The sequence below is a fragment of the Pseudoliparis swirei genome, chromosome 16 (assembly GCF_029220125.1).
Source record: "Pseudoliparis swirei isolate HS2019 ecotype Mariana Trench chromosome 16, NWPU_hadal_v1, whole genome shotgun sequence".
Taxonomy (NCBI): Eukaryota; Metazoa; Chordata; class Actinopteri; order Perciformes; family Liparidae; genus Pseudoliparis; species Pseudoliparis swirei.
In genome coordinates, this window is record NC_079403.1 from 4,945,169 (window position 1) to 4,967,326 (window position 22,158).

Below are 22,158 nucleotides of genomic sequence, written 5' to 3' on the forward strand. Positions count from 1 at the left end.
CTCGCCCGTCGTGATTGGATCCGGGCGAGTGGGCGTGGAGCTGGTGAGTCTATCTATAGAGCGTCTTCATGTGATGTAACCCTCGATTTGAAAACAACAAATGCATCTTATCACGTATTTACATCTTCTTTTTCCTTTCAGCTGTTTGTTCCACGCCCACAGAACCGCCGTTAGCCGGAGTTCTCTGTTTCGTGTCTCGCAGCTCTCGGACCTTTCGAAGTTATTTCTAAACACGAGACAGACGCTCGATCTTAATTTCATTTTCTTCGGACTGACCTGAGATGTGATCGTGATTCGAGAGGAGGTGCGGGGGAGAAGGTCGAAGGATGCGATTACGCTAAATGCCGTTTGGGGTTTTGATGTAAAGAGACGGATCGCCTCGCCACGAATAGTCAACACACGTAATTGCTACAGGCTCCAACGCTTTGATTGACAGGTCTCATCATGGCAACGGGCAGCGACAGCAACGCCTCAGGATCCATAAATCATTGGAACATTAGACACACGGCTTCATTGTGTCGTTTAAATATTCGGTTCATATGAAGATTTTTCCAACGTAAAAACAACTCAAACACATTATGAGTTTTTTTAAGCTAACGTGTTGACGTGTTGGCCCGCCAAACTAAATGATGTTCAATATTCACGCTCCTTTTGGCTCTGTTTTTGGTCTCCACCGAGGTAAACGTCTCCTTAGCTCCCCGTGTTGCTGAAGTATGAGAACAAGCCCAAAGAAATTGAACAATTAGCTGAAATACACTAAAACTACGACTAATATCTTTCATTTTTATGAGCGAACCCCTTACATTGACCTTTAATCCATTGTTATCATAAAAATATTCATTATAAAAACCTTAAACATGTGTTTACAAATGAAATCAGAATCATGTTATTATGATAATTTGAGAAATATAAATAAAAAAAATATTTTGTAATTAAATGAATCCTCCTTTAACATGCATTCAACCCTAAACAGTTAAATTAACTCCTTATGGTAATAAAAATTGATTTTTAAGTGGACTTTCCAACAAAACATCGAGAAGTAAAAACGTGTGTTTACAAATTAAACCAGAATCATGTTATTATGATAATTTGAGAAATATACAACAACAAAATATTTTTTTATTAAATGAATCCTCCTTTAACATGCATTCAACCCTAAACATTTAAGTTAACTCCTTATGGTAATAAAAATAGATTTTTAAATGCACTTTCCAAAAAAACATCGAAAAGTAAAAACGTGAATAAACACACACATCTATATTTAGGACACACACACAATAATAATGAACCCACCACAGTCTGGTGGTTGACTTGTATGACTTCATCTCCTGCGTGGATCTTCTTGCAGCGGTCCGCCGGCGACTGCAAGAGACGGAAGAGAAACAGACGACCGCGAATCATTGATCCGAGTTCATTGATCCGAGCCGAGCCTTCCTCTTTTCAATATGACATCTGATACGCCGTTATGGATCCACGTGGCGTCCTTTTTTTATTTTTTTTAGAAAGTAAGAATAGCCGTTTCTATACTATTCAATGGCAGGATGGGAAATTACAAGATGCTCTCTCACCCCTTCGGTGGTTCCTGTGATCACGTGGAGGCCGTCGTAGGTCGACTTGATATACATTCCCTGAAGGACAGAAGAAAGGAAGGAAGGAGGAGGCGTTTGATGAGCTCTGGAGATGGAGTATTACACTTTTTAAGGTAACTGAAGGTGAGAAAAGAAAAAACAGGCCACGTCTCAGTCGGCAGAGAAACCCGAAAACAGCCTCAGTTTTTAGTGGCAGCGGGATTATTATTTTTTTACATCCTGCCACCTGAACGGATGATGAGCAGAATGTCACAAATGTTTAATTAAAATAGAATCTCACACATTAACATTTTAGCTGTAGCCTTCTGTCCTTTAAATACTTCTGCAAATAGTTAATCACATTCAAATGTTCACCGTGAGATTCTTAAATCTTCGGCTGAGAACATCGAGCGCGTGAACAGCCGAACTTTAAGTGAATTAACCGCGGCTGATGCAACGTGTGGTTTAAAGAGACAGGCGCACAGACGTCGACGGTGGGAAAGGAGAAGCTGCTACCTGCATGTTTCCTACATGTTTCCTACATGTTTCCTAAATGTTTCCTGCATGTTTTCTTCATGTTTCCTGCAAGTTTCCTGCATGTTTCCTCCACGTTTCCTACATGTTTTCTTCATGTTTCCTACACGTTTCCTACACATTTCCTACACGTTTCCTACACATTTCCTACATGTTTCCTGCATGTTTCCTACATGTTTCCTACATGTTTCCTGCATGTTTACTCCATGTTTCCTACATGTTTCCTACATTTTTCCTGCATGTTTCCTGAATATTTCTGCATTTTTCCTACATATTTCCTGCATGTTTCCTGCATGTTTCCATGCTCCCTACACATTTCCTACATGTTTCCTACATGTTTCCTACATTTTTCCTGCATGTTTCCTGAATATTTCTGCATGTTTCCTACATATTTCCTGCATGTTTCCTGCATGTTTCCTCCATGTTTCCTATATGTTTCCTACACATTTCCTACACATTTCCTACATGTTTCCTACATGTTTCCTACATTTTTCCTGCATGTTTCCTGAATATTTCTGCATGTTTCCTACATATTTCCTGCATGTTTCCTACATGTTTCCTCAACATTTCCTACATGTTTCCTGCATGTTTCCTGCATGTTTCCTGCATGTTTCCTGCATGTTTCCTGCATGTTTCCTGCATGTTTCCTGCATGTTTCCTGCATGTTTCCTACATGTTTCCTCAACATGTCCTACATGTTTCCTACACATTTCCTACACATTTCCTACATGTTTCCTGCATGTTTCCTGCATGTTTCCTGCATGTTTCCTGCATGTTTCCTACATATTCCCTGCATGTTTCCTGCATGTTTCCTATATGTTTCCTACACGTTTCCTACATGTTTCCTGCATGTTTCCTACATGTTTCCTGCATGTTTCCTGCATGTTTCCTATATGTTTCCTCCATGTTTCCTATATGTTTCCTACATATTTCCTACATTTTTCCTGCATGTTTCCTGAATATTTCTGCATGTTTCCTACATATTTACTGCATGTTTCCTCCATGTTTCCTATATGTTTCCAACACATTTCCTACACATTTCCTACATGTTTCCTGCATGTTTCCTGCATGTTTCCTAAATGTCTCCTGCATGTTTCCTCCATGTTTCCTCCATGTTTCCTACATGTTTGCTGCATGTTATCCGATTGCAAAGTGAGGAGACGTGAGAGGATTGATGTGAGATGTGTTACCGGCGGAGATGAACACACATTCTGCCAACCCGGGGACCCGATCCAAACTGGAACCTGATAATCCATGTGACATTGTTCTGAGTCTTAAGATGAAGCAGCAACACCATCATCATTAAAATGTGTCTGTTTGGTTGGTATATACAGAATAAACACACACAATCATTCATCAAAAAGACAAAGATATTACCTGAAAGACCAATATGCACACAAACAAATGGAGGCTGCACACACACACACACACACACACACAGAGTCATTACCAGGCCTTCAGAGGGTTTGATGTTGGTGAGGTGGACCAGCTCCAGGTGCGCCGACTGAGAAACCAGCGGGTCGGACGACACACACACAATGTGCTCGCACACCTCCGACAGAGTCTTGCACTACCATAGAAGAAGAACACGTCAGAGGACGAGTAACAACACAAGTAGAAGAAGAAAACAGAGCTGTTTTAATATTAGAGGATATATTCTCTTCCAATCTCTTCCTGCTCTGCGTGACCTTTGGATGAATAGATTTGACCCCACCTGGATCTGGGAGCCGGAGTCAGAGACCTTTTAGTTTTCTCCGCAGCCGACGCTTCGACATTGCAGAGGTGGAACTGACGGCACGAACAATGGCTCCGCGAAGCCGTGCGGCAATTAGGATTCTATTAGCGACACGCGTGTTCGACAAGTCGAAACGACGGCTGTGCAAGTGGTGAATTAAACTGTAGCTGCACACACACACACACACACACACACACATCTCCTTGTCGAGGAACAACTGGTCCTTCGGTTACTGTTGTTCTATTGGTGCAGAGGCTAATATGTCAGCGGTGTGTGTGTAATTTGATTGAACCGACTCTGTCATACTCAGTGAGTGTGTTTATGTAACTCTGGTCACATGACGTCTGTTCATCCGTCCATCCCGGAGAGGGATCCTCCTCTGTTGCTCTCCTGAAGGGTTCTTCACATTTTTTCCCCCCGTGAAAGGTTTTTATTTATATTTGTCGGGTTTTTTTTCCTGATCCGATGTGAGGTCAAAGGTCAGGGATGTCGTATGTGTACGGATTGTAAAGCCCTCTGAGGGGAATTTGTGATTTATGGTATTGGGCTCTATGAACTGAATTGAATTGAACTTTAAAGGAATAAAAACAATTGGGGGAAATGGCTTTATTCGCCATCTTTCCATAAGATCGATACCGTTCTCACGCCTCGGAGGTTTTAAATCACAACGTCGACGTGTCCCGCCCGGTGAAGACGATGTCGCGAAACGGTTGGTGACGTGGCCGCGGAGCCATCGTCTCGCTGGGAGTTACATCCCAATAAAATCAACACGTCTTTACGTTCTGCTGATCTTGTGCGAATTCAGCATTAAGCGTGGAGCTCCAGGCGGATTAGCCTAGCTTAGCATAACGACTGGAAGCAGGGGGGGGACAGCTAGCGTGGGCGTGGCCAAAGATCAATCATGCGACGACCAGCACTTTTAAATTAACGTATTTTGTTTTTCTTCAGCGAGGAAGTAAAATGAATAGAGTTTTTCACGCGATAATTTTTTTTTCTTTCCCTCACTTCCTGTCTTCATGCTAAGCTAAGCTAATTCCATTCCTGGCTGGAGCATCATGCACGATACCACAGGCACATATCTCTCTACGTTACCTCAAAATACTACACGGTGTACCTTTTTTAAGGATTTATTAAAATACCATGTGCGGGAATGTGAGATCTCAAAAAAAATTATAAAAAATAGCCGCCGCCCATCGCCGCGGCGGCTGGCTGAGGAAGCCGGACTCACCACATGAAGGATTTTGTTCTCCGTCTCAAACACCGTACAGTCCTGGGGGAGAAGCAGAATTTAATGTGGCACACACACACACGCACACACACACACACACTGTGTGAGTTCTCTGTCTGGGCCTCACGTTACTGAACCCTACACCTGCACACGCTAGATGCCCTCAAAACAAAACAAAAAACACACACACGCCAACGCAAACACACACATTTATTTACACACACATCGGTCACAGACAAAGACTGCGAGTCTCGCTCGAGGAGGCAGAGAGTCTGAGGCTGCTGCATCCCACACACACACACACACACACACACACACACATACATACACACACACACACACACACTCACACACATACATACACACACACACACACACACACACATACATACACACACACACACTCACACACATACACTACCGTTCAAAAGTTTGGGATCACCCAGACAATTTTGTGTCTTCCATGAAAAATCACACTTTTATTTATCAAATGAATATAAAATATAGTCAAGACATTGACAAGGTTAGAAATAATGATTCATATTTGAAGTATTCATTTTGTTCTTCAAACTTCAAGCTCAAAGGAAGGCCAGTTGTATAGCTTATATCACCAGCATAACTGTTTTCAGCTGTGCTAATAAACTGCAGGGTTTTTTCAATCAGACATTAGTCTTCTATATTAGCAAACACAATGTACCATTAGAACACTGGAGTGATAGTTGATGGAAATGGGCCTCTATACACTCTGAGATATTTCATTAGAAACCAGACACTTCCACCTAGAATAATTTTTACTTACATTAACAATGTAGAGAGAGTTTTCGATTAATGTTATCTTTATTGAAAACTGTGCTTTTTTTTGAAAAAAAAGACATTTCTAAGTGACATTTTTTGAATTTGAGTAGTGTGGTTGTACACACATACACACACACACACACACACACACACTACACACATACACACACACACACACACACACACACCACACACACACATACATACATACACACACACACACTCCTATACACACACCCATATATACACACACACACACACATATATATATATACACACACACATACATATATACACACATACACACACACACATACACACACACATACACACACACACACCTACACTACACACACATATATATACATACACACACACATACACATATACACACACACACACACATATACATATATATACATCACACATACATATACACACATATATACACACACATATATATATACCCACACACACACATATATACACACACACTACACACATACACACACACATATATATACATATACACTACACACATATATACATATACACTCACACATACATACACACACACACATATATATACACACACACACACATATACACACACATACACACACACACACATACACACACACACACATACACATATACCTCACATACATATATACACACACACTCACACACATATATATATACACATATACACTACATACACACATACATACATACACACACCACACACTACACATATATACACACACACACTCACATATATACATACACACACACACATACCTACACACACACATATACACACACACATACTACACACATACACACACATATAAACACACATACACACACACACACACACACACATACACACACTCACTCTCTTACACACACATGCACACACACATACACACACTGACACACACACATACACGCGTACACACACACATACACACACACACACACACACTGACACACACACATACACACAACCACACCCACACACACACACTGACACACACACACACACACATCCACACACTCACACACATACATACACACACACACACTCACACACACACACACACTGACACACACACATACACATACACACACCCACACACACACACACTCACTCTCTTACACCGTTCTTAGGGGGCTATGACAACCGTGGAAGAATAAGAGCGATCGGCCTTCAAAACACACACACACACGCACACACACACACACACACGGTTACACACACCTGCTGTACGATGGTGGTGAGCTCCAGGCAGAGCTGGATGACATTATTTCGGGTGACTGAGTAGTCTGCCACTGCAGCAAAGGGAGACCTGGAGGAGCAGATAGCACAGCACTGTGTCTTAGAGAGATCCTGCTGCATTAGAGGAGAAGGACACCAGCACACACACACACACACACACACACACACACACACACACACACACACACACACACACGTATCTCTAGGACTTGGTTCACGAGGGAATTATTAACGTTGTGCGTTTCAAATCAGACGCACTTGTTACGGAAGAAACTATAACAGGAATGAAATTATGTGGAAGGGTCAAGTCAACAGTTCGTTTGTGTTGTTGTTGTTGTTGTTTTGCTACGATCTAAGTATTTATAGGACGCCGTTTTTGAGATAATCCGCGAGGGAAAGATTGACGACGTGCTTTTCAAACCGGACTCACTTGTAACGGAACAAACTCTAACGTTGTGGCAGAAATTAAATAAGGAATTTGCCGGTTTGTTTGTGTTGTTGTTGTTGTTGTTTGGATACAATATAAGAGTTAATGAGACACAGGTGGTGTCGTGGATCTCCTTAGAAATGGGTTACTGCTCATACATACAAAGATCACGTTTATTTTCAATTCATTTATTCATCGAAATTAATGATTTGTTTTCACCATTAAATGTGGAATCTTTAAATGTTATTTAAAAATCATGAATAACACAAACGTCGCTCTCAAGTCGACCCTGAGTGCAACCTGTCGCTCACTTTGAGGAGTCGAGTTCAAGCAAATTTCGATATCTTTTTTATAGATGTTTTGTAGATGCTGCCAGTGGATCTTTACAGTTTTTTTCGATTGCTAAGCGACAGTGGGCACAACTGGAGTCACATGTTCAAAACTCTAACCACAGTCTGCACAGCAGCAGCTCATGTGGACCAAACTCTAGTTTGTTTTTCATTGCTTGAACACAGTTTTCAAAACTCTAACACTTATCCCATGACTTTAACCACAACCTGCACAACACTGTGGATCTACAGCACTTTGTTCAAATGCTAACACCGTGCTGTCAACACTGTGAACCACACATTCAAAATGGAATAGAGTTCAGCCTTGTGCCTTTCAAACACTGATGATTGCAATTTCAGCTGAAAGGCTAAGCAGGTGTCTTGTTTTAGACTTGTTAGTGAACACACACATATATATATATTACAGTATATATATAGGTAGAGGTCAGAAAGACTCATTTTGGAAATGGAACAAGGAAGACGGGTTCGTGGAGGGAGAAGGGTGGCAGGGAGAGGGGGGATGCGTGGAGGAAGACAAAGAGCTGTTATTCCAGATGAAATAAGGGCTACACTTATAGACCATGTCGTGAACCATGGTCTCTCATTGAGAGAGGCAGGGTTGAGAGTGCAACCCAATCTGCAAAGATCCACAGTGGCATCTGTAATGCGAATTTTCCATCATACAAACAGGTGAGAGTTACATCCTTACAGTAAATGAAAACATTACAGGAATCTATTTTGTATTGCAATTATAGAATATATAGACAGATATATTACAGTAAATTTGACTGTAAAATATATTTTACAACAGGACCAGGCTGCCCCAACAGGGGAAGAGGAAAATATTTTCAGATGCGCAGGAAAATGCTATTGTTGACATGGTTGTTGTCAACAATGCAATAAAACTGCGGGAGATTAAAGATAGAGTGCTGGCTGATAATGATATATTTGAAAATGTTAATTCTGTCAGCACAACAACTATTGCTCGAGTCCTAAAGAAACACCAAGTTACAATGAAACAGTTATACACTGTACCGTTCGAGAGAAACAGTGAACGGGTAAAAGAGCAAAGATTCCAATATGTCCAGGTAAGACGTCTACACAGCTATAAAAAATATTTACAGTTAAAAAAAACACTCGCATTTCTACAGTAAAACTGTGCACTTACTGTTTTTCAGAGAGTAATGGAGGTGGAAGCACTGGAAAGACCACATTCATTTGTATTTATCGATGAAGCTGGATTTAACCTTGCCAAAACACGGCGCAGAGGAAGGAATGTTATAGGTCAAAGGGCCACTGTGGGGGTTCCAGGCCAAAGGGGGGGAAATATCACCATGTGTGCTGCACTGGCCAATGATGGTTTGCTTCTCAACACACCACTCATTGGCCCATACAACACAGAAAGGCTCATAGCTTTCCTAGAACAGCTCTATGCTCAGCTAGTGCCAGCAGAACAGGGGGAGCCAGTAAGAAACCCCCAAGTTTTTGTCATAGTTTGCGATAACGTTGCATTGCACCACTCGGCAGCTGTCAGAGATTGGTTTGCAGCACATTGCAGATTCATGGTTTTGTACCTGCCTGCATATTCACCTTCCTCAACCCAATAGAGGAGTTTTTCTCTGCCTGGAGGTGGAAAGTGTTTGGTCACCACCCACATGACCAAATGTCTCTTTTGGAAGCCATGCGTGCCGGATGTGAGGACATGAGTCCAGAGGACTGCCAGGGATGGATAAGGCACTCCAGAAGGTTCTTCCCCAGGTGCATGGCAAGAGAGAACATTAGATGTGATGTTGATGAAAACATGTGGCCTGATGCTGGAGAGAGGCAGGATTAGTCCCTCGATTATTTGTTCGAATTACAGTATGTACTTTTAGTTTCTACCTTTTTTTTCTCATTACTGTAATTCCGTAAATTACTACAGACTATTGAAGCAAACTGCTAATTTTCATTTGCCTTAAAGAATTGTTATGTTCTAAAAAATTTAATAAATCATGTGAAAGAATGTCACTCTTTTCTTTGAAGAAAATATTACTTTGTTTGAAGTCACTGAAATTGTTCAAACTGTAAAGATGAAAAGTTAGTATTTTCTGTATTGGTGTTTGATGCTAGTGTTTTTACTCTCAGTGTGTTCTGAGTGACAGTGTGTGTTACCTCAGTGAGGGTTGTGCATGTTGTTTGGGTGCACTGAGGTGATTTGAGCCATGTGTTAAGAGTTGTGTTGCTTGGAATGAGTTTTGCAGGTGATGTGAACTGTTTAGCTCAGGTGACTGTTCGTAGTGCAGACTGTGGTTAGAGTTTTGCACATGTGACTCCAGTTGTGCCCACTGTCGTTTAGCAATCGACACACACACTCACACACACACACACACACGGTTACACACACCTGCTGTATGGTGGTGAGCTCCAGGCAGAGCTGGATGACATTATTTCGGTGACTGGTAGTCTGCCACTGCAGCAAAGGGAGACCTGGAGGAGCAGATAGCACAGCACTGTGTCTTAGAGAGATCCTGCCACACACACACACACACACACACCAGCACACACACCCACACACATGTATCTCTGAAGAAACTATAACAGGAATGAAATTGTTGTTGTTGTTGTTGTTGTTGTTTTGCTACGATCTAAGTATTTATAGGACGCGTTTTGAGATAATCCATGAGGGAAAGATTGACTGACGACGGCTTTTCAAAAGGCAGAAATTAAATATAAGAGTTAATGAGACACAGGTGGTGTCCTATTTTCAATTCATTTATTCATCGAAATTAATTATTTGTTTTCACCATTAAATGTGGAATCAAATCATGAATAACACAAACGTCAACCTGTCGCTCACTTTGAGGAGTCGAGTTCAAGCAAATTTCGATATCTTTTTTATAGATGTTTTGTAGATGCTGCCAGTGGATCTTTAATAATTGATGATCCCGCTGTCAGAGTTGACCTCCACTTGAATGTGGCGTCTTCCACCCCGCTCATAAAACTCTCGCTAGACGCCCCAAAAAGTGTCCAGGAGAAGCCTCTCCCTCCCTCTGGGAACCGGCCGGTGCTGCACACAATTACTCAACGCATCACTCATGAAATGTCTAATATTGCCATTCAATAAAAATAAAACAATATTTTTTTCTTCTTTTATTTTGAAGGGGCAATGCACACCAATCAACAGTACAACTGCACAAGAGCCAGAGGGGCTGATTTTCATCTGCTCTGAATTTTTTTTTTTACGGCAGCCAGAGATGACAAAATGCCAAATGTGGCCCTTCACAGCCCATCGAGGCGACGTTAGAGTGTGTGAGGAGGGTTGTGAGAGTCGTTATGATCATCACAACGCGCATGCTGAATGATGCACGTGTGTTATGTTTGGAAGAAGTACTTTTACCACACTGTAAAAAAAATACTGATAAAATATGCAAGTATAATCGGGAAAATGTACGTAAATATTACTTAATAAACTAAATACTGTTACATTTACTCAGAGCCCAAAATGAGACCTTCACAATGCTTCAAGATTATTAAAGTAATACAAAAATTATTAACAATGTAAAGCGGCAAATCCTCACATTGAAACCAGCAAATATTTTTGCATGAAAATGTTTTTTCTCCAAATAGTCGTCATATTGATGAATAAACAAATAGTTTCCTGTATACTTGAGTAGTTTAATTCAGAACGAAGCATCATATTTATTAATTCCATCAGTGTGTGTGTGTGTGTGTGTGTGTGTGTGTGTGTGTGTGTGTGTGTGTGTGTGTGTGTGTGTGTGTGTGTGTGTGTGTGTGTGTGTGTGATTTGGGTCATCAGTATTGAGGCTGTGTGCTATATATACTCAGGACCTGCGGCTTCACCGACGGTTCCCTCGAACAAGAGAAAACAACAAGTGGCTCTTGTTGAAGCTCACAGCTGACGAGCTGACTCCATGGCAACGAAGTTCAACTTCCTGTTTACATCCACTAAACCTCATGGGAATCATAGTTCAACTTCCTGTTTACACCCCCTAAAGCCTGATGGGAACTGTAGTTTAACTTCCTGTTGACATCCCCTAAAGCCTCATGGGAACTGTAGTTTAACTTCCTGTTGACATCCCCTAAAGCCTCATGGGAACTGTAGTTTAACTTCCTGTTGACATCCCCTAAAGCCTCATGGGAACTGTAGTTCAACTTCTAGTTTACATCCCCTAAAGCCTCATGGGAACTGTAGTTCAACTTCCTGTTTACATCCCCTAAACCTCATGGGAATCATAGTTCAACTTCCTGTTTACATCCCCTAAACCTCATGGGAACCGTAGTTCATCTTCTAGTTTACATCCCCTAAAGCCTCATGGGAACCGTAGTTTAACTTCCTGTTGACATCCCCCAAAGCCTCATGGGAACTGTAGTTTAACTTCCTGTTGACATCCCCCAAAGCCTCATGGGAATCATAGTTCAACTTCCTGTTGACATCTCCTAAAGCCTCATGGGAACTGTAGTTTAACTTCCTGTTGACATCCCCCAAAGCCTCATGGGAACTGTCGTTTAACTTCCTGTTGACATCCCCCAAAGCCTCATGGGAACTGTCGTTTAACTTCCTGTTGACATCCCCCAAAGCCTCATGGGAACTGTCGTTTAACTTCCTGTTTACATCCCCCAAAGCCTCATGGGAACCGTAGTTCCAAAACCAATACAGCTTGATTATCTTTTAAATAAATGATAATAATAAAATCCCAAACAATGCTTTATATTATTTATTTGTTTGAAATCTGGAAATAAACTAGCAACGTTAGCTGTTGACCAAATACACGTTGAGAAACCAAAAAATAAACAATATTTTAGTGTAAGTGTAAAAGGTATCATCAACATTGAACTTAAGTAGTGAAAGAACCTACATTTCTATTACATAATACAATATTAATACATAAATGGTCTTTATTCTCTGGATATAAAACCCTTTCACCGACACTGTGATCACAATGTAAAGTCTGCTCGCTGGTTAAGAATAAAAAATAATAAAGAAAAGAACCACTGCATCAGCCAAACGTCTCACATTTAAACTCGTAAAGTCTCGGCAGCACGTTAATAATTCAAAGGTGCAGATAATGAGGAAATGAAACGTTCAAAGAAACAAGAAAGGAAGCAAGATTTTAGTCATGAGGGGGGATCATAATGTCCCCGACAGATTTAAAGCCCTCTGCACATGTAAAGATAAAACATATATATATATAAATATATATATATGTTTTATCTTTACACAGGAACCGTAGTTCATTTTCCTGTTTACATCCCCTAAACCTCATGGAAATCATAGTTCAACTTCCTGTTTACATCCCCCTATATATATATATATATATGTATACATATACATATATACATAAATACATATATACATATATACATAAATACATATATATCTATACATATATAAATATATATAAATGTATATATATATATATATATACATATATACATATATACATAAATACATATATATATACATATATAAATATATATAAATGTATGTATATATGTATTTATATATATATATAAATATATATATATATAAAAAGAAAAGTTGATATTTAAGGACACATCCGGTGCCCACGCTGTCACTACCTAAATGAGAAGGTTGTGCAATGTCTCCCGGGTCGTCACAGAGCAGCCGGGGAGTGTGCCGTACGTCTCCCGAGAGCTCTAACCAATCAGCGCTCTGGTATAAGATGAAAGTTCATTTCTAATGTTGCTTCATTCAAAATCTCCTGCTGGCTGTGAATCCACGAGGAAGGATCGTCTCGTCTCGTGGGGATTAACGCGAGACAGAAATCTCGACCTCGTCCACATCGTTCGGCTCGATTATTGGATTCCACCTCTTCGACTTTACCGATTTCCTTGAAATTAAAGTGTTGAGTTCACCGCGGCGCCCTCACGTTAAAAAACTCTTTACAGATCCGAAAAAAACACAAAAGAATGAGGAGCTCCAGAAATGAGAGAACAGGGAGCCGCGGAGCCGAGTCCATCGCATCTCTCCGTGTCGCTTTGCCATTTACAGTTGCGTCACCGTGCGGGGGCGGGCTTGCATAAGTGCGTGCAGATGTAGGTGTGTGTGTGTGTGTTTTTGTGCAAAGTGCGTGGGTGTTTCTATGTATCTGAGTGTGTCCGTGGACAAGGCTCCGCATGCATCTGTGTGTGTGTGTGTGTGTGTGTGTGTGTGTGTGTGTGTGTGTGTGTGTGTGTGTGTGTGTGTGTGTGTGTCGAGATGTCCCGAGGACACATGTGGGTGCCCGGCATTTCGAAGAAGCCGGTGTCAGGGACCCTTCGTTCTGCGGGAGATCGTGTCGAGTCATGAATAAATGAAGTGATGGAGAAGAGGAGAGGAGAGGAGAGGAGAGGAGAGGAGAGAGGAGAGGAGGAGAGGAGGAGAGGAGGAGAGGAGAAGAGAGGCGAAGAGAGGAGAGGAGGAGGGAGAAACAATAGTGAGAAGAAGAAGAAAAGAAAAGGTCTGACTATTTGCTCAAAAGATGTCAACAACAAACGGCTGCAGGAACGTTTTGTGTTCAGCAGATCGGAGCTTAACCACAGAAGAAGAAGAAGAAGAAGAAGAAGAAGAAGGAGAAGAAGAAGAAGAAGAAGAAGAAGAAGAAGAAGGAGAAGAAGAAGAGGAAGGAGGAGGAGGAGAAGAAGAAGAAGAAATAGGAGAAGGAGAAGAAGAAGAAGAAGAAGAAGAAGAAGAAGGAGAAGGAGGAGGAGGAGAAGAAGAAGAAGAAGAAGAAGGAGGAGGAGGAGGAAAAGAAGAAGAAGAAGGAGACGAAGGGGGAGGAGAAGAAGAAGAAAGAGAAAAAGTAGAAGAATATATTAAGAAGATGTTATCTCATCTCATCCCTTCTTATCTTAAGTTAAGTTATCTTATCTTATCTCATCTTATTTGATCTAATATCATCTTAAACAATGAATCAATAACACAAATGGTTGCCTCGGTGATGATTAATTGCCTCGTCATTCCAGCTGTAAAACACAAATAAAGAGCTTGTAGTGATTATTAAAGGAGCAGAACTGTTCTTATAAAACGGAGTGTCTCAACAAACTGCCGACCTCGACATAAAACCCCACGTTGACAATAAAACAATGAATTCAGCTCTTTTAAAAATGAAGCCGCTCAATTTTCTTCTTAGGAAAAGCACGTAAACTCGTTATTGACGATAAAAAGTCATCCCGCTGCCGCCGGTGATCACGCACCTGTCCAGCCAGGCCAGCAGGCTCTTGGCGGCGGTGATGAGGTCGACCACGGAGGTCAGCAGGTCGTTGGGGAGCCGCCGAGAGGTCCTGCTCTCCGATTGGCTGCTGCGGCGCCGGCCGGATATGAAGTTCTGCAGGTTTTTGGCCGAGGCGCCGAGCTTGTGGGCCAGAGTCCGGACGCTCTCCGTCTCCAGGCCCGAGTTCTGACCACAGGGAACATCACGACGTCAACATGTCGACCGGCTCCGGGAGGGAATATTAACGACTTTTAATACATATTCATGAGCAGGAAGGTCGATTGTAAGACTTTTATTATTGATTTCATCTCGTTAGCTTTAAATATAACCTTGTTTACTTGGTAAATCATCGAAATAATACAAAAGTCCTTGAAAAAATAAAATCCCAACATTATTGGAAAAGTCATATAAATGTGTTGTATTCACATGAGTTTGAATTATTATTATGTTTTTAAAAGAAAGACACTCAGAATATAAACCGGCATACGCTCTCGTGCTCACAGAGCACGTTTCTTGTTTTTAAATACTAAATGTTCTCACTTTTTCACGTATTCACCGAGATTTTACTAAATGTTTGGTCATGGAAATTTGGTTTAAAGTCCTGGAAACCCATTAGTCAACATGTGTGTGTAAAATGTAGTATTTAAACAATGAGAATCCCAAAGCATATAAAGTATAACCTTAACCCTCCTGTTATGTTCGTTTCTTACATACAGCCGTGATGGCTGTATGTAAGAAACGAATGTAAGCCATGTATTTAAGTATGTATGTAAGCCATGTTCCCGGGTCAATTTGACCCGGTTAATGTTGAATCATCCAAAAGTGGTCAGAAACCAAAAATTCTAAAAACTATAGTTTGTACATCATCACCAACAACATTATTAACAATTAAATCAGTTTTTAGTGGAATTGAGTTATTTACCCCTCCATAGATCAGAGTTCAATCAGGAGCACTCACTCGTTTTAATGAAAAATACATGTTCAAACTATTTTTTAGGAACATTGAAATAATCTAAATCTAAATTGCATTAGTCTACCATAACATGTATTTTCTCCTAAATTTTATTTGCATTTTGTACGTTTTTTCTTTTCATGGGGTGATGTAGATAAATAGAGATGAGACACCTGTGCTGTTCAGGGTCATAATGACCCGCCCACTAAAAATCAAGCCAAATGAGTCATAAAGGATTTGTATTGAAAGTAAACGTTAGTTATGTTTATTTTTAGTGTTAAGATGCATAAATTATATGATAAAAGATGACCAAAGGCCAGCACACAGTCATCCTCTTGGTGCAGTCGTATGTATCTGCAGAGTGTAATGTAGGACTTCTCAGCAACCATTTTGTATGATTGGCCCTCCTGCTAAGCGTGTGGAGTTTTCACGCAGGGAAAAATAAAGGTTCCCGTCAAAATAGTATCTGTATTTCTCGCACAGGTGGGGTCGTTAGAAAGAGAATGTGTGTGGGTCTGAGATTGGGATGAGACAGGGTGTGTGTCTCCCAGTCAGACAGAAAGTATATTAGAAGTACTATACTACATATCTATTAGTTGAGACATGAAAGAAACCCTCACATTAGTGTCCCATGTCCAATATTACATTACATTTATGTCGACGCTTTTATCCAAAGCAACTTACAATAAAGGTGTATTTAGGGGGAAAGTTAGAAGATGATAAACATGGTTTTGTCTGTAAAGTGTGCTTCTCATGTAGGGTGATGGGCACACAGCAGGATAGAGATGGTTCCCATAACAACCACCTGATTCTTTTGTTTGAAGTTTGAAATGTACAACTTTATATATGGGGTGTGTGTGTGAACTGACATGTGTGTTTGTGTGTGTGCTGATATGTGTTTGTGTGTGTGTTAGTGTGTGTGTGTGTGTGTGTGTGTGTGTGTGTGTGTGTGTGTGTGTGTGTGTGTGTGTGTGTGTGTGTGTGTGTGTGTGTGTGTGTGTGTTGGTGTGTGTGTTGAAACTTGGTGGGAGGGAGTAAGAAAGACTGTCCTACATTTACAAAGAAAGAAATAGTCTAAACGTGACTCTTCTGATGACTTTTAGCCTTCACTTTCACAGCCGGGTCAAATTGGCCCGGGAACATCATCTCTGTTATATAAACCTGCAGGGGGGGGTTGCAAATACATGATATTTTTTTTGGATTTTCTTTTTACGTTGATTACACTAAATAAGATAAGCAGAAGAAGTTTTATACAGAAAGAGTACTTAGAAGTATCTTTCCTAGATTTTCAAACTTTGAAACGGGTCAATTTGACCCGCAACATAACAGGAGGGTTAAATAACACGAATGAATTAGAGACAATAGTTTGATTAAAATTGTAAAAAATTCTATAAAACTCTGAGGTGCGTTCACTTGCAGCGCGGAAAAAAAACAAAAAACGTTTGTTATACTTTGAGTGTCTTAACATTAATTATTTCAAACTCATGTGAATACAACAAATTTATATGAATTTTCCATAAAAATTGGGATTTAATTTTTTTCAAGGACTTTTCCAGGCCTGGAAATCCAAAAAAATTAATTCCATGATTTTTCCAGGTTTTCTATGACCGTACGAACCCTCCTACTTGCGTCTAACGACAACATCAGAGTACTTCTTCCAATATATTTTCCAATGTCTTAAAGCTTGGAGAGGACTTCCAGCAACAACAACAACAACAACAACAACAAACTCACCAGAGCGCAGAGCAGGTCCACGGCCTCCAGGATGAGCTCCTGGTGTCCGATGCGAGAGACGCCCAGCTCCTCCAGCTCGGCGTGGCTGATCCTCAGCAGCCTCTCGCCGCACACGCCGCCGCGCTCGAACACGCCCACGTACTGCTGCAGGCAGTCGTCCAGACCTGAGGCCACAAGCACACGCCTTCATGTGGGAGCACGTCGACCTGCAGTACCGTCGTGTGACCACACGTTTTAGATGCGTTGCCATCATGCACGAAGATCTCTCTTTATAACCCCAAAAAAACGATTTAAAATATAATATTTCACAGTATTTCTGTCGTGCTATCCTGTATTCACCATCCGTCCAATGAGAGACCTTCACGGATAAACCAAGTCTACTCTGATTGGCTTGTAAAAATGGCGCACCCAAAATGAATCACTCTTTTTCTGATCTCGGCGTCACACACACACTGACTTGGTTGTCTTATATTAAAGTTTGTGGGTTGAAAACAACGAAATGTTTTGATGATATGACCCATTCAAAGGACTCAATTCCAAAAATATGATCAAATGTAGCTGGAAAAAAAATGGGAGGTGTTAAGAGAAAACGGCAAGTGAGGTCAGTTAAGGGTGACGGACTTCTGGAAGTATCTTTTATACACGTTATACATGTTTCCATTATGCATGAGACATTCTCTCTATCATTTAACCCCCAAAACACTTTGAAACATAATATTTATTTAATAGTGTCCTGTATTTGTCCAATAAGACCCCTTCACGAATGAACCAAGTCTGCTCTGATTGGCTGCACCAAAAATGAGTCACATGTTTTCTGATCTCGGCGTCACACACATATTGACTTATATCACAGGTTGTGGGTTGAAGAGGACACAATGTTTGTTCACGAAAAATGAGCTTTTAATGATATGACCCCCATCAAAGGACTCAATTCCCCCCAAAATATGATCAAATACAGCCGGAGTCAGGTCAGTTAACCTTTTGGAGACCGCAGACCCCATATGGGGTCTGGTGACTTTAATGCAACAAAAAAAGAATTCATATATATATATATATATATATATATATATAATATAGTTAAATAAAATAAAATATAGTTTTAGAAATTTCAAAATGATATATATTTTTTTCAGAAGTTGTAAAATGCTGTATTTGGATATATTGAGTATCATGGGTAACATAGAAGTGGAATATATGGTTTGTTTCATGAGAAAAATATAATCTAAATTCCTCGCCTAAATTCTCTGGACTAAAACCTCTCCAATTTTGTTCTGCTTCACTTTTTCAAAGTCAAACTCTGCCGGGAGAACATTAACATATTTTTATATGATTTGTGAGAATTTTAAATCTTTCCACTGCCTCGTTCCAAACACATAATCATCCTGGAAGTGCTTTTTTCAATTCGGACCTGAAATCTTTATATATTTTTTCTGTGTGCCATCTTCATTTACTCTTACCCAGCAACACATAGACTGATATGTACACATCTGAACAAAATTATTATTTTTTTAAAGTAAAAATGTAAAGATTATTAAAAAAGCCCTAGTGGTTGCAGAAATACAGCCTTTTTATTTTGTGGAAGCAATTTTCGGAGCAGAGGCCTAAAATAAGCTTGGTCTTTCAGGCTGATGTACTTCTGGAAGTATCTGTTCCGGACGAGTCTTCTGAAACACTCGTACACCGTGGCCACGCTGTTGATTTATGGCGTTCATATCTATCAATTATGAGAATACGATATCCACGTGAGCAGGAGGGGGAGGGGGGACGGGGGGGGGGGGGTTGGGGAGCCTCACCCCAATGACATCATCACTCTTCATGAGCCGAGACACTTCTTCAAAACACTCCCCGATCGATAACACCTCTCGTCTTAAATCTCGGGGCTTTTATCACCGCGCGTTTTCAGCTGCAGGCGAAGTCGTCCGAGGAGAACAGATTCATGTCATAGCGGCAGGGACACCTTTTATTTTACCTTTCTTATTCCCATTTGTCTCGGATAAAAAGAACAGATGCCGTGCTGTGTTTTTTTTGTTGACACATTTGAGCTTGTTCACTTTTTTTTCTTTTTTCTCTCTGCTCCAGACGACGTTTTTCAAAATGCGCAATAGGATTAACGTCGGGGACAAGAGGAGTTCTGAGAGAGACCCGAGGGCCACGAGAGGCATTTAGCTCTTCTTTCATGTTGTTTGTCTTTTCTTTTAGGAAAGGTAGAACATGTTCAAGAGAGAGAGAGAGAGAGAGAGCATTAGCTGTTTCCTCTCACGGTCAAACGGCTCAACAACAAATCAGAGTGAGCGACAAATTTTGTTTTTTGTGGCCATTTTCAACAGATTTCGATGAGGCTGCACAGACCGACACAGACCTCGCATCAACCCTCGTCTTTCGGCTCTCGGGGGCCGTGTCGCGAACGCATGAAGTGAAGTGGATGCGGCGTTGGAGGCGGAGCCACCTTCATTCCCATAGAAGTTGCTCAGTGGTCGCATTGAAGCAAATGAAGTCTCACTTCCGCATTAAGGGGATTATATGGACAAAGGGCGCAAGGGTTGCCCTTCTACCCGGCCTCACAGCGGTAGTAACTCTGGATGTGGATAATTTTGTGCATTTTATGACTTTTATGACCTGACAATTTAAATGAGGTAATTGTTTTTACGTGGAAGTTGATTAAAAATACGTATCCACTGAGACGTTACAGACGTTTTGGTCCCGTAGCCTAGCGCTTAGTCTAGCACTTAGCCTAGTGCTTAGCCTAGCGCTTAGCCTAGCACTTAGCCTAGCGCTTAGACTAGCGCTTAGCCTAGCACTTAGCCTAGCACTTAGCCTAGCGCTCATCCTGACCGGAGCGATGCGGTAACGATGTAACTTCGGCAAAAACAAAGTGATGAATTCTCAATGTTCCTCCTGAATGCAAAACAATGAATGAAATCAAGTCCTCCAAACTAAACAAGTTCGTTAACTGGCCTTAAAACAAGATCCATATCAGCGCTTTATGATCTGGTCCCAGAGCAAAAAAACAAAAGTTCTCCAAGCTAACAAGCTTGCTAACAGTCAGTTTCTGCAAACCCGTTAGCTCGTTAGCTTAACTTGGTTGCTAACGGGAACACGACCATCGGCTGCCGTCCCAAACTCCATTATTACTCTCTTGTGAAACAGTTAAAACACTCCGACAGGGAAGAGTTGAATCAAAACAAAGTGTTTCATGCTGCGCAACTCCGCTAATAAGCGACGTTAGCTTCCTTATATTTTGGGGCTAAAATGCGCAAGTTCACCAAATGATGAATTTACTCTGCAGGCGACCCGAAAAGAAACTCAGTCGCAGAATCAGGAGCCTGGAACAAAGGAGGTAATAGATAGTTAATCAGGCAGCCGCCCAGGTACCAATGAACTCCCTGTTGGATTGTGTAACGGCCGCGCTGTGAGTGGGACGGCGTCTCTGGAGCTGCAAGGGCGCGAGCGTTAGGGTGGGTGGATGCGTGCTTCATTAATGTGCTTGCGTGCGTGTGTGTGTGTGTGTGTGTGTGTGTGTGTGTGTGTGTGTGTGTGTGTGTCTGGGCTGACTGGGTTTGCTGAGTCAAAGGAAAACAGATCAAGACAGAGCGGCTCAGCTGCAGCCCCTGGTTCCCAAAACAATGAATGCATCCAGCGTCTAACCTCTTCACACACACGCACACACACACACACACACACACACACACCTCTGAGGAATGAGCATTGATTTCCCCCGCTTCAAGTGCCCGCTTTATGATACACTCATCTATCGTAACCACACCAACAAAGATGGGAGGGGGAAAAAGGGGGAAGTCTGTCAAGAGGGAAAAAATAAAAACTCAGAAGCCAGCTGCTAAATTGCATGCAAACTATTTCACACACACACACACACACACACACACACAGACAAATTCCATCTCTCATCAGCGACGGGAAAACAGCGTTTGTCGCTTCCTCCCCCTCAACAGCCACTACATCTGAAGTCTAAATGAAGCGTTCGGTTTAAAAATCGGAAAAAAAATAAACGACGTCGCATCTTGAAATCCATCATAAAGGTACAAAAAAAACACCTCAATTCATCTTTTTTTTTTTTTAAACATGATTAAACAAAGATTGTTATTCTCCGCTTGCAATCGACGGCGGTAAAGACATCAAACCACGCAGCTGAGATGTGTGTGGCTTCATGTTTTAAACGTTAAGGTCACTTGAGGAGCACTTTGGGTTCATTTTGGGTGAATTATTCAACATTTTATGCTCCTTCACACAGGATAACAGTGTGACTGTGGTCTCTGTGATGATGCAACATGTGACAGGGATTGCATCATTTCATCCCCTCTTCCTCGTCTCAGGCTGCTGTAAAGAATATTATACAAAAAAA

At 41.2% G+C, this 22,158-nt stretch overlaps 1 protein-coding gene across 1 annotated transcript in view; it reads right to left on the reverse strand.

Moving 5' to 3' along the window:
- The window catches only part of cnksr2a (connector enhancer of kinase suppressor of Ras 2a), a 54,321-nt gene that overhangs the window by 22,588 nt on the left and 9,575 nt on the right, over nt 1–22,158 (reverse strand). The window contains exons 2-8 of the mRNA XM_056434376.1: nt 17,799–17,962; nt 15,096–15,298; nt 7,125–7,212; nt 5,066–5,107; nt 3,553–3,672; nt 1,569–1,628; nt 1,294–1,362 (exon numbers count right to left, since the gene is read on the reverse strand). Coding sequence (XP_056290351.1) covers nt 1,294–1,362; nt 1,569–1,628; nt 3,553–3,672; nt 5,066–5,107; nt 7,125–7,212; nt 15,096–15,298; nt 17,799–17,962 — 746 coding nt within the window. The remainder of the gene's footprint in view (nt 1–1,293; nt 1,363–1,568; nt 1,629–3,552; nt 3,673–5,065; nt 5,108–7,124; nt 7,213–15,095; nt 15,299–17,798; nt 17,963–22,158) is intronic.